At 37.3% G+C, this 12,259-nt stretch overlaps 1 protein-coding gene across 2 annotated transcripts in view; it reads right to left on the bottom strand.

Annotated features, from left to right (window-relative positions):
- CLYBL (citramalyl-CoA lyase) overlaps window positions 1-12,259 on the bottom strand; it is a 168,699-nt gene that overhangs the window by 18,251 nt on the left and 138,189 nt on the right. For both annotated transcript variants that reach the window (XM_034074495.1, XM_034074496.1), the window contains exons 3-6: window positions 9,794-9,982; window positions 6,142-6,243; window positions 4,325-4,418; window positions 2,756-2,923 (exon numbers count right to left, since the gene is read on the bottom strand). In XM_034074495.1, coding sequence (XP_033930386.1) covers window positions 2,756-2,923; window positions 4,325-4,418; window positions 6,142-6,243; window positions 9,794-9,982 — 553 coding nt within the window. The remainder of the gene's footprint in view (window positions 1-2,755; window positions 2,924-4,324; window positions 4,419-6,141; window positions 6,244-9,793; window positions 9,983-12,259) is intronic.

The raw sequence follows: 12,259 nt of genomic DNA, 5'->3' as shown, positions 1-12,259 counted from the left end.
TTGAAGCTTATGGCAAAGTTTACTTGAGTTTTTACATAAATATTCCTAAAACTGATGACCATTTATGTAAGCAACATACTAAGTAAGTCCATTGGTTCTGGTATAGTAAAACATCATGCTGGGTGTGTATGCATGTGCGTCTATATACATATACTTCCCCTATATATACATATAGATATAAAAATGTATTTTTATATATATATAAATCTATAAATATACATATAAAAATCTATTAATCTGGCTAAGTTACATTTGAAAACATTTTATTTTATGTAAACACACTCACTGAAGGGAAAACAGGCTGCTTCTAAGATAAATAGAAAACTGACTACAATAAGCAATGAGGGTTACAATAGTAACTAAATAGCTGGGAAATATTTTGTTACTTTGCTTGTTTCACCTTGACTATTTGATTATATTAGGCAAATTTCATTGGTTTAAATCTGAATATGGAGAAATCTAGGGACACAGAACTTTACCGAGTGTTTTGGATTTGCATTAGTTTTGAGGGTGGTCCTATGTGTGCAAATAGATGTACGTTCTCCAGCTAAGAGAGCAGTTGGCAATACTCATCTTGTTTTAGTCCTGTTGATTTCAGTGATTTTGATTCTTTGTGAAAAAGAAGTAGCAAGAGATCTTAAATATTTTAAAATAACAAGAATCACATGTTTTGAACCTGTTATTAAAAAGCTATTTCAGTATTTTACTCTCATGGTATCAGAACACTGTCAGTGGCAAATATGTTCTGCAGAGTTCTGCTTTATGCAAGGTTATGGTTTAATCTAACACCCATTTGTGATTTAATATGATTCATATTAAATTGGAAATGTTAAAATGTTTCATTTATATGCTTTTGGAACTAGAAGTTTTTGTTTTCAGTTTTGAAATGACATTTTATTTTAATCAAAACAAACAAGAAAAATTATAAAAGTATTAGATAAGCTGAAAGCAAAAGAAACAAAAGAACAAGTAAAACGCTTTGGATCGACTTCAAACCTCTTTTTTCTATTTTTATGAAAAATATAGAAAATGCTGTTTTGTTTTGACTTAAATTTTTTTATTTTATTTTATTTTTTTTTGGTCACCAGATCAGAAAAGTCAGTATTGTCCCGCCTCTAATTATGGTTGGACTGATTGTCAGGATGTTTGTGGGATTTTGGGTATGTGTTAATGACAGTTGTGGAAAGGCAGGAGGCAAAGAGCAAGAGCTGTGAGTTCACCTTAATAAAGTCTGTCCCTTTTACAGATCTTTACTCCTTATACGGAAAGGCAACGAACTTCTATGGCTGAGTTAAAAATTCCATTTACATCCTAAACTGCTACATATGACTTTTTAATTTGTCTCCTATCTGGACCCTGTCCTGATATCAGACAACTTCCACTGTAAAGTCAGTGGAGTCCACCATCAACATTGTTTATGCTGAGGATTTCTAAATTTCCTAAATCGTCAGCCCAACTTCAGTATTCAAATACACATTAAGTGCTCAAAAAGAGTGCTCTCAAAGGTGGTAGGCATCTGCAACTCCATCTTCTGTCAACAGGAGGTTCAGATGTTAGTTTTTTTTTCAAAAATCAAGCTTTTCCTTGAGCTAGGAAATATTGGTCAAGATTAGGTAGCCATCAGCAGGTGCTACTAGTCAGGAGCCCTATTATTTACCCAGCTTCAGTCACAGACAAATGAAGGGTGGAAGTCCACAGGGATATGGATAATGTAGCTGTGAGGAGCTAAATGTTTTGCCTGTGAAACAAGATCTAGTTTTGCAAATGTGGAAGTTCAACAAGCACTAAGGCAGAGTTTGCACTGAAGAACACTGATTGCTATTCTTTCACTGGCATGCAGAGATCACTTAAAAGAACACTTGCTTTTTTTGCTTGGTGTATTAAACTATCATATACCACTAACTGTAAAAATACAGTTTGCTAGACGGCATGGCCAGGACCCATGCTTTTGGTAACAAAACCCTAAAAGGTGTACTATTACCATACATATACCCTGACTGATGGTCTGAGACAAATCATGTAAAATGTTCATCCTACATGCTAGAATTCTTTCATGCATTTGTCAAATGTCTGATTCCTATTGCAAAACCCCAAGCTTTGGTGGCTGCACTGTTCCACTGGGGTGTCCAAGTGGCCTGGTACACCAGTCAGAGGGTAACAGGCTGCATTACAGGACTATGAGATGAGGAGTGTGCTGCTCTTGCTGTCTGCCAATACCCGTAGGTGTCACCAGCACTTACTAGGAGGGGAGCCAGGAGATGAAAAACAAATCAAAGAAAATAATAAGAAAATAACTTTCCCCTAGCAATTAGCATATGAGATTTGCTTCTCAACTTCCTCACCTAAAAAGTATTTTTTAACAACTTCTGCTTATAAAAAATAGGAGAAAGGGATCCAAATGTTTTAAAAAGCAATCATGGAGTGGCCACTGCAGAGTATAGTACTGCCTTCCCCATGCTTCGTGATGGGACAAATCACTACACAGCCCCTACCCCAACTTCTCTTCAAAAACAGTCGCACACTTCATGGGATGTGGTTTTAAAAAGCAGCCAGTGACTTTTCAGGCAAAAATTCTGGCCACAATTTTTAAGGTGGTAATAAACATAGAAGACTCAGGTGTTACTGAATTTTTTCAGTAACACCTAAATGATCTGAAACAGAAAACAAATTATTTGTCTAAGTGACAGTAAATGTAGCAATATATTTAAATTGAAGAAGATATGCATTATTTTGAGACATCATCAGAAACCCATACCAGTGAATCCCATTGAGGCAGCTTCTCTTGATTGCCTGCGGAGCCCATCTTCATCTCGGAAATCGATGTAAACAAGGTCTATTGCTTGAAGGCCAAATGCCTTTGCAGTGACTACTATTTTTTGCCTGGCATATAGAATATCATGTGTTTCCTTACTGCTTGTTGCACCTACAAAAACAATTCAAAACAAAGAAAAGCTGATGTGAATTTTTGGCCTTTCTTTTTTAAATATTTTTTATGTAAAAAAAGGGAAGTTTTTTTTAGAAAGCCAAATGGGGGTGTGAGGCTTTATTGTCAAAATAATACTCATCTGAGAAAAAAAAAGATGCTTTAGCAAAAACCAAAAAATAGTCTTTTTAAACTCTGGCTGATAAAATTAATATTTTGATTTAGCTCAGATCAGAAGTTATAAGCCTGAAGTCAGTGGAAACTTCGGCTGATAAGGACTTCTGCTTTAGGACTAACATGAAGTAATTAATTGATTATATTATTTACTGTATGTACAGTGAGAAGCATTAGAGTAAGAGAAGCTTTATACAAATTGATATACGGGATACAACTAAATGTCTAAAAAATTCACACTGAGAATAGAATTGAACTTTCCTTGGTTCCGATTCTTGTCACAACTGCTGTCCTAAGCTGAACACTTAAGCTTTAGTATTTGGATGAAAAAATAACGGTAGATGACTTCTGAGAAGGAACAAAAGTATTCAGGAGACTTTATGTGCACACAGGGCACCAGCTAAGCACCATGCGCATGTGAAGGCTGGTGTGAAATAATAATAATAGTAATGGTAATAATAATAATGATGATAATAATGATTTCCCTTTCCTTAGTATTGCTATTTAGACACAGATTTCCAGTCTTAAGGCAATGCTAATTTTTACATTAATGTCCTTACTTTTAATTTAAATGTTGATAGCTCTGCACTTTTATATTTAAAGTGAATCAGATCAGTAAGAAGCTAAGCAGCTGCTTATAAAAGATATCGTGAAATATATTTTATTTTTGAGGAAGGCTAAGAGTGCTTTCACATGACCACATGACTGTATTGACATGGGACATGTTTAAAGTAAATTTATTAAAGCAAATTTATCAGGAGAGTATTTGTGCATGATGTCAAAAGCCTGACTGATAATTGTCTGTAAAATCATGATGAAGAAGCCACCAGAATTTTAGGACTTGAAATGTAGTTCTTAAAAGCACACACATGTTTCTTATGGATAACATATTTTAAAATAATTTCAGTTATTCAACAGGTTTGGTGTTTTTTTTCTTTTGTGGTTTTTTTTTTTAATTATTATTATTTTCATTAATTTTTGGTACTGCATAGCAAGGACAAGAAAGTGTCAGTGCCCTGAGACATACAGGGACCACATTTTAATTTGCCAGTGATACATTCTGCATTGAAAAAAATCAAGGAGAAAAGTGCAAATGTAAAATACAGAATCAAGTGTTGTCATTACTTTAATTATTGCTGTCCAAAAAGTGATGGACATAAATCACACGTGGCTTCTCCAATGCAAATGGAATACGTTAACATTTTTAGTAAACACACAGGTAACAACCTATGCTGGCACGGAAATCCTCTCCTCCAAAGACGACTGCATCCAAATGAAAGCCAACCTGGGATCCTCTTCTCAGTGCTTCTTCACAGACAGCCTTCAAATGAGAACGGAGTATTAATTTCTACAAAAATGCAGGATGCAGAGCAACCACAGCAACTTGGTGTTACCAAAATCCTTCAGCTAAAATTGCTTCTATTAAATAGCAAAGCCACTGTAGGTGCTCGACTATGCACAATGCTTTAAAATAACTCAGCAAAAGAGAAAACATTATTTTTCCTTAAGCACCTGCATGCCTAGACCATGTAAATATAGGACCTTATAGCACATTCCCTACCTTCTGGTTGACATAATGCCCTGGGTATTACTGTGATCTTTACTGCAGATATTTATATAGCAATATGAAATACAACATTTGTCAAATACTGCTTAAAAGCAAACAAAAAGAATTGTATTTGATTAGTTTGACATGTAATACAGGAATACAGATCAGAATACCTTTTATTAAAAAAATGATATGAGCTATTTAAAATGGTTTTAGACAACTTATGGGATATAAGGATTCCTTGTAGGATTGACAATTCAAAGTCTTTTGCTACATATAACTCAATTTACCTAAGGAAGTTAAAAATGCAACAAGTGCTGCAGAAAAGTATTAAAATAAAAGCATGAAAAATTTTGTTGCTGTAGCTATTATATGAAAAAGTGCATTTCCAAAATATGGCTGTTTTATATCAGTGTTTGGTGTATACTGATATTTCTTAAGGCTAAGGTATGTGGAGAGAGACGGATGTAATTACCAGCTCTACTAATGCGTGTTCTTCTATGTCAGCTGGTAGGACAAGAAATTATTCTTTAACAGAGTGTTTTAAAAGGCAGTTCTCCTGCCAGCATCAGGAACTGCAATATTAAAAAATCCAGTATAAAGTACTGTAGGTGAAGAAAAACCTCAGCCAGTTTAAAATATGATGTAATTCTGCGTATACATGCAGGACAGGAGCATGTCTATTTGGTTACTGCTTTATTATGCTCCCAGATACGTTAGCGTGTGCTGTAAGATAAATGGCTGTATCAAATGAGCAGGCTGCCCATGAGGGCTGCCGGTACTTCTCGAGGTACTTCTGATGTGTGTCCCCTCAGCTGGACCGAAACTTTCCCTTAGAGCTTGGGAGGGGAAGGCTGAATTGCTGGTGCATGCTTGAGATCTTCCGTTTCATTACCACACTGCCTTGCCTTTCTAAAAAACCTGGGCTTGATAGTAAAGGTTTGGGAAAAATTTATATTAAAATGCACTTTAAAAATAAGATTTGGTCTTAAATTACCCTGAAATGCTAATCTTAACATTAAATACTCAGGAAACAATAACATGAAATTTTGTTCTAACCTGATTTGTAGAAACCATGATAAAGATGCCAGTTTTTTAGAAATAGTGAAATGATGATTAATTCTTTTTTCTAAAGTTAAATGTTAAACAAAAGTCGAGTTTGATAGATACTAAATAGCTAAGTGCAATGCAACACTGTGAGTATTCCAAATCTTTGGAGAAGTCCAGTCCAAGTGTGTTAAAAATCACAGTAATGTAGAGAGGTTTTGTTATCTGACATGGACTATCTGAAACCATTCTGTCACTGAAATATTTTGTATTTATGAAGGCCTTTACATTACAAACACAAGAGTTCAACGTGCAAATATTTTAGGGGATTGAACAATATGTTTAGTTTTTTTGACCTCTTTGATGAAATTAGGGGGTGACTGAGGACTATTTTGCTTATCCTAGTTTGCTGAGATGGCAAAATACGAATGCTTCAAGACCTGCTTACCTTAAAATTGAGCAAGCCCATTGCAGTTTCCACAAAGGGGATAAAATTAATTGGTTCTACAAGTGTTCGGCCTTTTAGATGATGTAAGAATTTGTCTGAAAACTAAAATTAGACAGTGTGAGCTATCAGAGAGAGGAAAGAAACCAAACCCCAGAACAGTCTACATGTATATATAATGCATTAAATTTTCACCTGCCTGTAACTACACCCCTCCCCACCCCAAAAACTTGTAATTAAAAAAATGAAACCAGCTTTTAACGAGGCCTGTGATTTGAAACCGCAGCATTCCCATACATTTCTGTGTTTGGAGCCTGGTTTGCAAGAAAAAAACATCCAGGCTCAGCACCTCTCACCCTGGCTTAGTGAAATGCAAATCCACAGGCCCTGGAAAACAATGAAGTGCTGCTGTACCTGAGGTCCGGTTTTGTTTCAGGTCCAGCACTGCCATCACTGGAAGCGCTCCCCAGCCTTCTAAGTGGCATCCGTATTATTCATTACGGCACCGTTACCCTTTTGTTCACTAGGCTTTTCTTCATAATTTTTTAGCTTACCTAGGAAGGCCTTAAAAAGGAAGTTTAATTCTTTGAAGACCAAAGCTTGCCAATTTTTTCCATGAGACCAGTTCACAGCTAGCTCTGAGCTGCCAGTGGGGTAGCCCAAATTCCAAAATCTATCATCTGGAAACATACAAAAGCTCTTGCACAGATTTTTCCCCTTTCAAAAGGGGAAAAAAAAAGAAAAAAAAAGAAGGGAAAAACCCCTCAGCCCTATATTGTAAATCTATTATGTCTGTCCAGATTGAGTAATTTGTGTGGAGATAAACATATCGCAGGTATGGTGAAAATATGTTAGTAAATAAAGACAAAAATAACATCTGCATATATTTTAAATTTAAGGAATATTCAACTATTAATGGATATCAAAGGAAAGGGAATTTTAATCATCTCTCCATTCAGTCTCAGTTGGGTAAATCATATCTAAGAGATTTGCATAAATATAAACCATCAAAGACTTTTCATCTTCAAAGGGGGTTTCAAGACCCTATAAGCTTTGTACTGTAATCATCGCAGGTCACAACCCTGCAGGAATAAGGCTGCTATGGCAACATAAAAAAACTAATGCTTAAGGCTTAGCATAATATTCTGACTAATAGAAAGGAAACTCATTTTAAAAGCTGGCAGCCTATTTACCAGAAGCTGGATTAGAGGTGTTATTTCCCCTTTTAGCTTCCCCCCACTGCCCCTCCCCAAAAGAAGGAAAATCTAATCACCCAGATCTTGAAAAAAAGCTTTCCATCAATTTGCAGTAACTTTACAATTAGGCCAAAATAAATCACAGCTTTCTCCTATGAAGAATGCTGCCCTTCCCATCCCTGCTTTGCATCGTCACTGGGGCTGTCTCAGTAACTTTTCTTTGGAGAAGTGAATTGCGCCCAAAAATGTGCAAGAACGATAAAAATAATAATCAATGCAATTCACACGTGTGAGTGTACAGTATGGCAGGTACTATAGAGACAGAAAACAGTAAACTTCATCCAGGTAACTGCAGAAAATGAGGTAATATAATGGCATCAGCAGATATTCTTAAGACTCCTATCTGATTTTTACTTTTTAAGGGAAAAAAAAGAAGTAAAAAGCTCTTCACTGTGTTCACATTTTAGGTGCAAGTTAAAGCAGCAGAGCTCTTATTTTATTTGAAAATATTTTAAAAGTCACACTCCTGGGATTTTTCTTATCTTTTGTTTTGAAAGTAAATGAAAAAAAAAAAAAGCAGTTTAATTAAATATCGTCTCCCTTCCTCTTTCTTTCAAAAAATTGCAAGAGGCACCAATACAAAAGGTAACGAGTGGAGAAGTTTCAATTAATTTTTTTTTGTCAAAGGAGACGATTAAATGTTTCCGGCCTGGTAAAGTGTTCATTTCAGGGAGAAAGGGAGGGAAAAAAAAAGAAGGCGGAGGGAAAAAAAAACCCCACAAAGCTTGGGGAGGGGATGAAGTAGCAAGGCCTCAGCAATTCTTTCAATTCCAGTGCACACCCAATAGTGTGTCGGGAAGAATGCACACTGGTCGGGATTTGTGGGAGAATTGTCCCGCCACAAAGGAGGGAGAGTTACGCTTGTTATAGTCCAATAAGCCATGCCAGTCAAACAAGTACCCACACTAGGGACAAAAGGAAAGCAAGAGATTCTCACACAAAAGAAAACAAGTAAGCCCATCTTTTAGTTGTGCATCAGCCTCCAGGTTTTCTGCTGCACATAAATAAAAATGAAAGGGGGGTTGGGGAAGTGGGTATCTGTGGGAGGAAATAAACAGATTCTGGGAGGCTCAAAAATCATGCCGAGGTGGATTTTGGAAAAGGCAGCAGTGGCGTTAAGCAGAGCGCACTCTTTGTGTGTGAAGGTTGGGCAAAGTGAAAGGGAAGCAAAAGGTAGACAATGAGACAGAAGTTATTGGGGCTGGCTTGTTTTCCATGGTGAAAATCAAAGTTAGAGATAGGGAAGGTGGAAAATGGAAAAGGATGAGGGGACAAAGAGCCTATGCAATCCCACCTCCCTGGAAAACCTGCCTGGTGTCAGCAAGGGCTCTGCCATTTTGGAAGCATGAATATTCATTACTGACAAGTTACGTCTAACACTTACATGGCTGTAAACCCTGAGAGGTATACCCTGGTTAATTTAATTAAATGTTGGTGGAAGGGGACAGTATGCCTTCCATCATGAGCAGTGGAGGCCGGAGAAGTAGTGCCACTGGATGGACAGGGCTCATCACGTACCCAACATATTTGCTCAGTTGTAGGTTCACACCCAGTCTCAATGGTTTGATCATGGTTAGATGCTGAGATTAAAATAGATCCTAATATGACTGCCTGCCTTTCATCACAGCTTGCATGCATGCTAGTTGCTCGGCTAGCGGTTTGCAAAAATATAGAAGTGAATAATTAAGCATTATTCCTTTACTGGCATGCTGCAGCAATAATGGTATATCTAAGCAAATGCCCCCTTTCTTGACAATTAAAACAATTACAGCATAATTAAGCCTATTTCAAAGTTTTCTTAAGTAATTTGACATGCCAACCATTTACATTTCAGGTTTTTATTGGCTGAAAAGTCAGTCGTGAAACACAAACACACCTGTCAGCAATTAAAAAGGAAGAAATAGAGAACTGCTCAGGAAATAATATCTGTGTTAATTAAAAACACTGGTTAAAAGCTTCCTGTTTGTTCCTCCAGTTGCCCCAAGGAGTGACCTTCCCCCCAACTAATTTTTTCATATGTTGCTAACACGGTTCCCCCATCTCCTGCTTGCAATGCATGTAACTAAGACGCATGGACAGACAGTCATTTTGCTTGTTAGGGCAGTTAAGAGAAGATACTCATGCTTCTATTTTTAGTATTATACTCTGACATCAATCTTGGTTCTTGACTGTGGGAGAAAACCCACTGGTTTTATCTATAAATGCAAGGTGTTCTATGTATGCCTTTTATACAGCACATCTTACCTTTAAGTGGATGCATGTCCCAATTACTTTAGCCAAGCAACAACATCATATGGTATTTGGAGCCTTCCTTATAACTCAAGAGTCATTCATCCCTATGCCTGTCTGATTTTGGCCTAACAGCTTCTGTCAAAAACTACTGTGTTTTTGGTACTCACCCATCTTATTTCTTCAACATTTTCAACCTTTGGCAGCATCATGCTCGAAGGAAGGGTCTTGGACTGCAAAAGCACCTCTAGATCTTCTTCTGCAAGACCGCTGGAGACAGAGTTTATCCTAACACACTTTTCAGTATGGCCAAAGTCAAACTTTCCAAGGGTTTTCACAATGGTCAGCCTTGCTTCTTTCTGCAATATAGATGAGTTTAGAGGACAAGAAAAGAAAAAGAATGCATTTTTTTTTCTGTTGACAGAAAAGTGCGTTGAGCAGACAACTTTCTGAGAAGATGTGGGGAAAATTAGCCAGTATACTGGTTTGCCCAAAACCTCTGCCACTCTTGGATTTCTACTGAAGCAGTCATCATCAGCACCTCGCAATTTTACCTTCCTCGTTTCTTTGGTGGTGAATAAAATGCTCAGGTTTTATGTGTAAGTACTTCTATACCATCACTTGTAAAAAGCAATACTTTTTTGTCCACTAGTGCTGAATATGTCTAACAAACACAAATCTTTATACTAACTACAATGTGTTGCACTGTCTGCACTCACAGAAATGGCATGTCTTTAAATTCACATAAAATAATTCACTTTTGTAATTCATCTTTATATTGCTTGGATGTCAGAAAACACACATGTACATATATTTCTTTGATTTTGCTACATAAATCTTCCTTTTCTCCATGTACCCAAAGTGTACTAAAGCCCATGGTAAAGTTCACAATTCACATGTGATAACACCAAAATAATTTGCAGATTTTTCTTCAATCACATAAACAGCTATTCTCCTGTTGGCACAAAATAAAACTCCAAAGACATGTGTTTCCTATGGCCATTTGCTATTTTTGTGAATGTAAATTTACAAATCTGTTTAAGAGTTGATTTTCGTGAAGAACACTTGCATGCTTTTCTGAAATGAAACACATTTCTTGGCCTGGAGAAGAAGGGAGGGGGAAAAGGAAGGTGCTGGGCTCCCTGTTTCCTGCCAACTGGAGTTTCAACCCCAAGTTCCTTCCACTCACCAACAGCCCCTGACAAATTTGCATTGTCAAAATGCACACTTATCAAAAGTCATTTCATTTGTGAAGAGTTTTTATGGGGCTAATAAAATGTTAAAACTCCTGACTCATGGAGGTATGGGAACAAATTTAACAATATGCAGTTGCTGAATAGGGAGGCTTTTCAAGAGAACAGATAAACTTAAGGGAGGGTGGGGGGAAATAATCAAAGTTAATATTCAGGCTAATACCAATCAGCAAGACAGCATATGACAGTAGATTTAAACCAGACGGATGCAAATCTCTGCTAGTGAGAAAAGCAGAGGCAGTTTCCCAATGTGGTCTGAGTTAAACAGCGTGAGGGAACAGTAGCTTACAGTTGTCAGGTCCGATCAGAACAGGGTCTCCCAGGCCAGTTTAAGACAGCTCTGCAGTGTACTGATTTACAGGTCTGGGACCCCTGATAATTAGGGTAAGTTTAGAGAAAGGCAAGTGATGGCTCTAACTGGTTAAAGAAAGGAATAATGAAGCAGAAAGTTAATGAAATCTGAAGCAAACAGCCTTCAGCTTGGGGCTACTAGCCATGCTTCTCCGAAGGTTGGGAGCATATGCCTGTTAATCGGACAGACGGGAACACGGCGCACATGTATGCATCCCTGTGCTGCGATCAAGGGGCACGTTCAGAGGTAATCTCTGGAAAATACAACCCAAAATGTTCAAACTGCTGTGAACGGATTCTGACTGGGGCCATTAGGAAAGCCACACAAAGATGCATGCAGTTTACTACAAACACGTCCAGCTGGAAGACAGCTCCAGCGCACAGCCGTCTGAAATGGTTCTTCTGAATTAGGTAAACTGAACCATATGATGCCAATACCAGGTAATACAAATCCCCTATGTTTTCCTTTTCTGACCAGGGGTAATGGGTTTCTAGGGCTGGGCTGAAAGTTTCTCAATATGATGCAGAAGGGTAGCTTAAAAACATGCTCCAAACCAATTTATGCTTTTAATTAAAGTCAGATTATCACCGTTTCAGCACACACTGATCCAATTTGCAAAAGAAAGATCTCCCCAAATTACCCACCAAGGCAGCATCCAATTCAACTGAAGGCACATCTCTAGCAAACTTACAGCCTAATTTATGATTTTTTTTCCCAGATTATAATAACGAGCGGTAGACCATCTCATTAGCTATTTTTCTCCTCAGGCTGCAACTCTCTTCCCAAAAAAGACAGATCGTGTCTTTCTAGGTATATTTCCATACAAAGCACTTATTAACAGGCTGTTGCTGTTATCAATTTACATAAACTAAATGTGCAGCCCTCTGGTACATATCCCAAAAATAACCAACAACTTCACTGAATTTATACCAACCAACAAACATGGGGAGGGGGTTGTTGTTTCTTCCCATATTTTAATAGAAAATATGTTGCTATGTTAGTTAACACACCCATGCCATCTGTTGGGTTGA

This window comes from Melopsittacus undulatus, chromosome 2 (genome assembly GCF_012275295.1).
Source record: "Melopsittacus undulatus isolate bMelUnd1 chromosome 2, bMelUnd1.mat.Z, whole genome shotgun sequence".
Lineage (NCBI taxonomy): Eukaryota > Metazoa > Chordata > Aves > Psittaciformes > Psittaculidae > Melopsittacus > Melopsittacus undulatus.
This window is presented reverse-complemented; position numbering and strand designations above follow the sequence as displayed.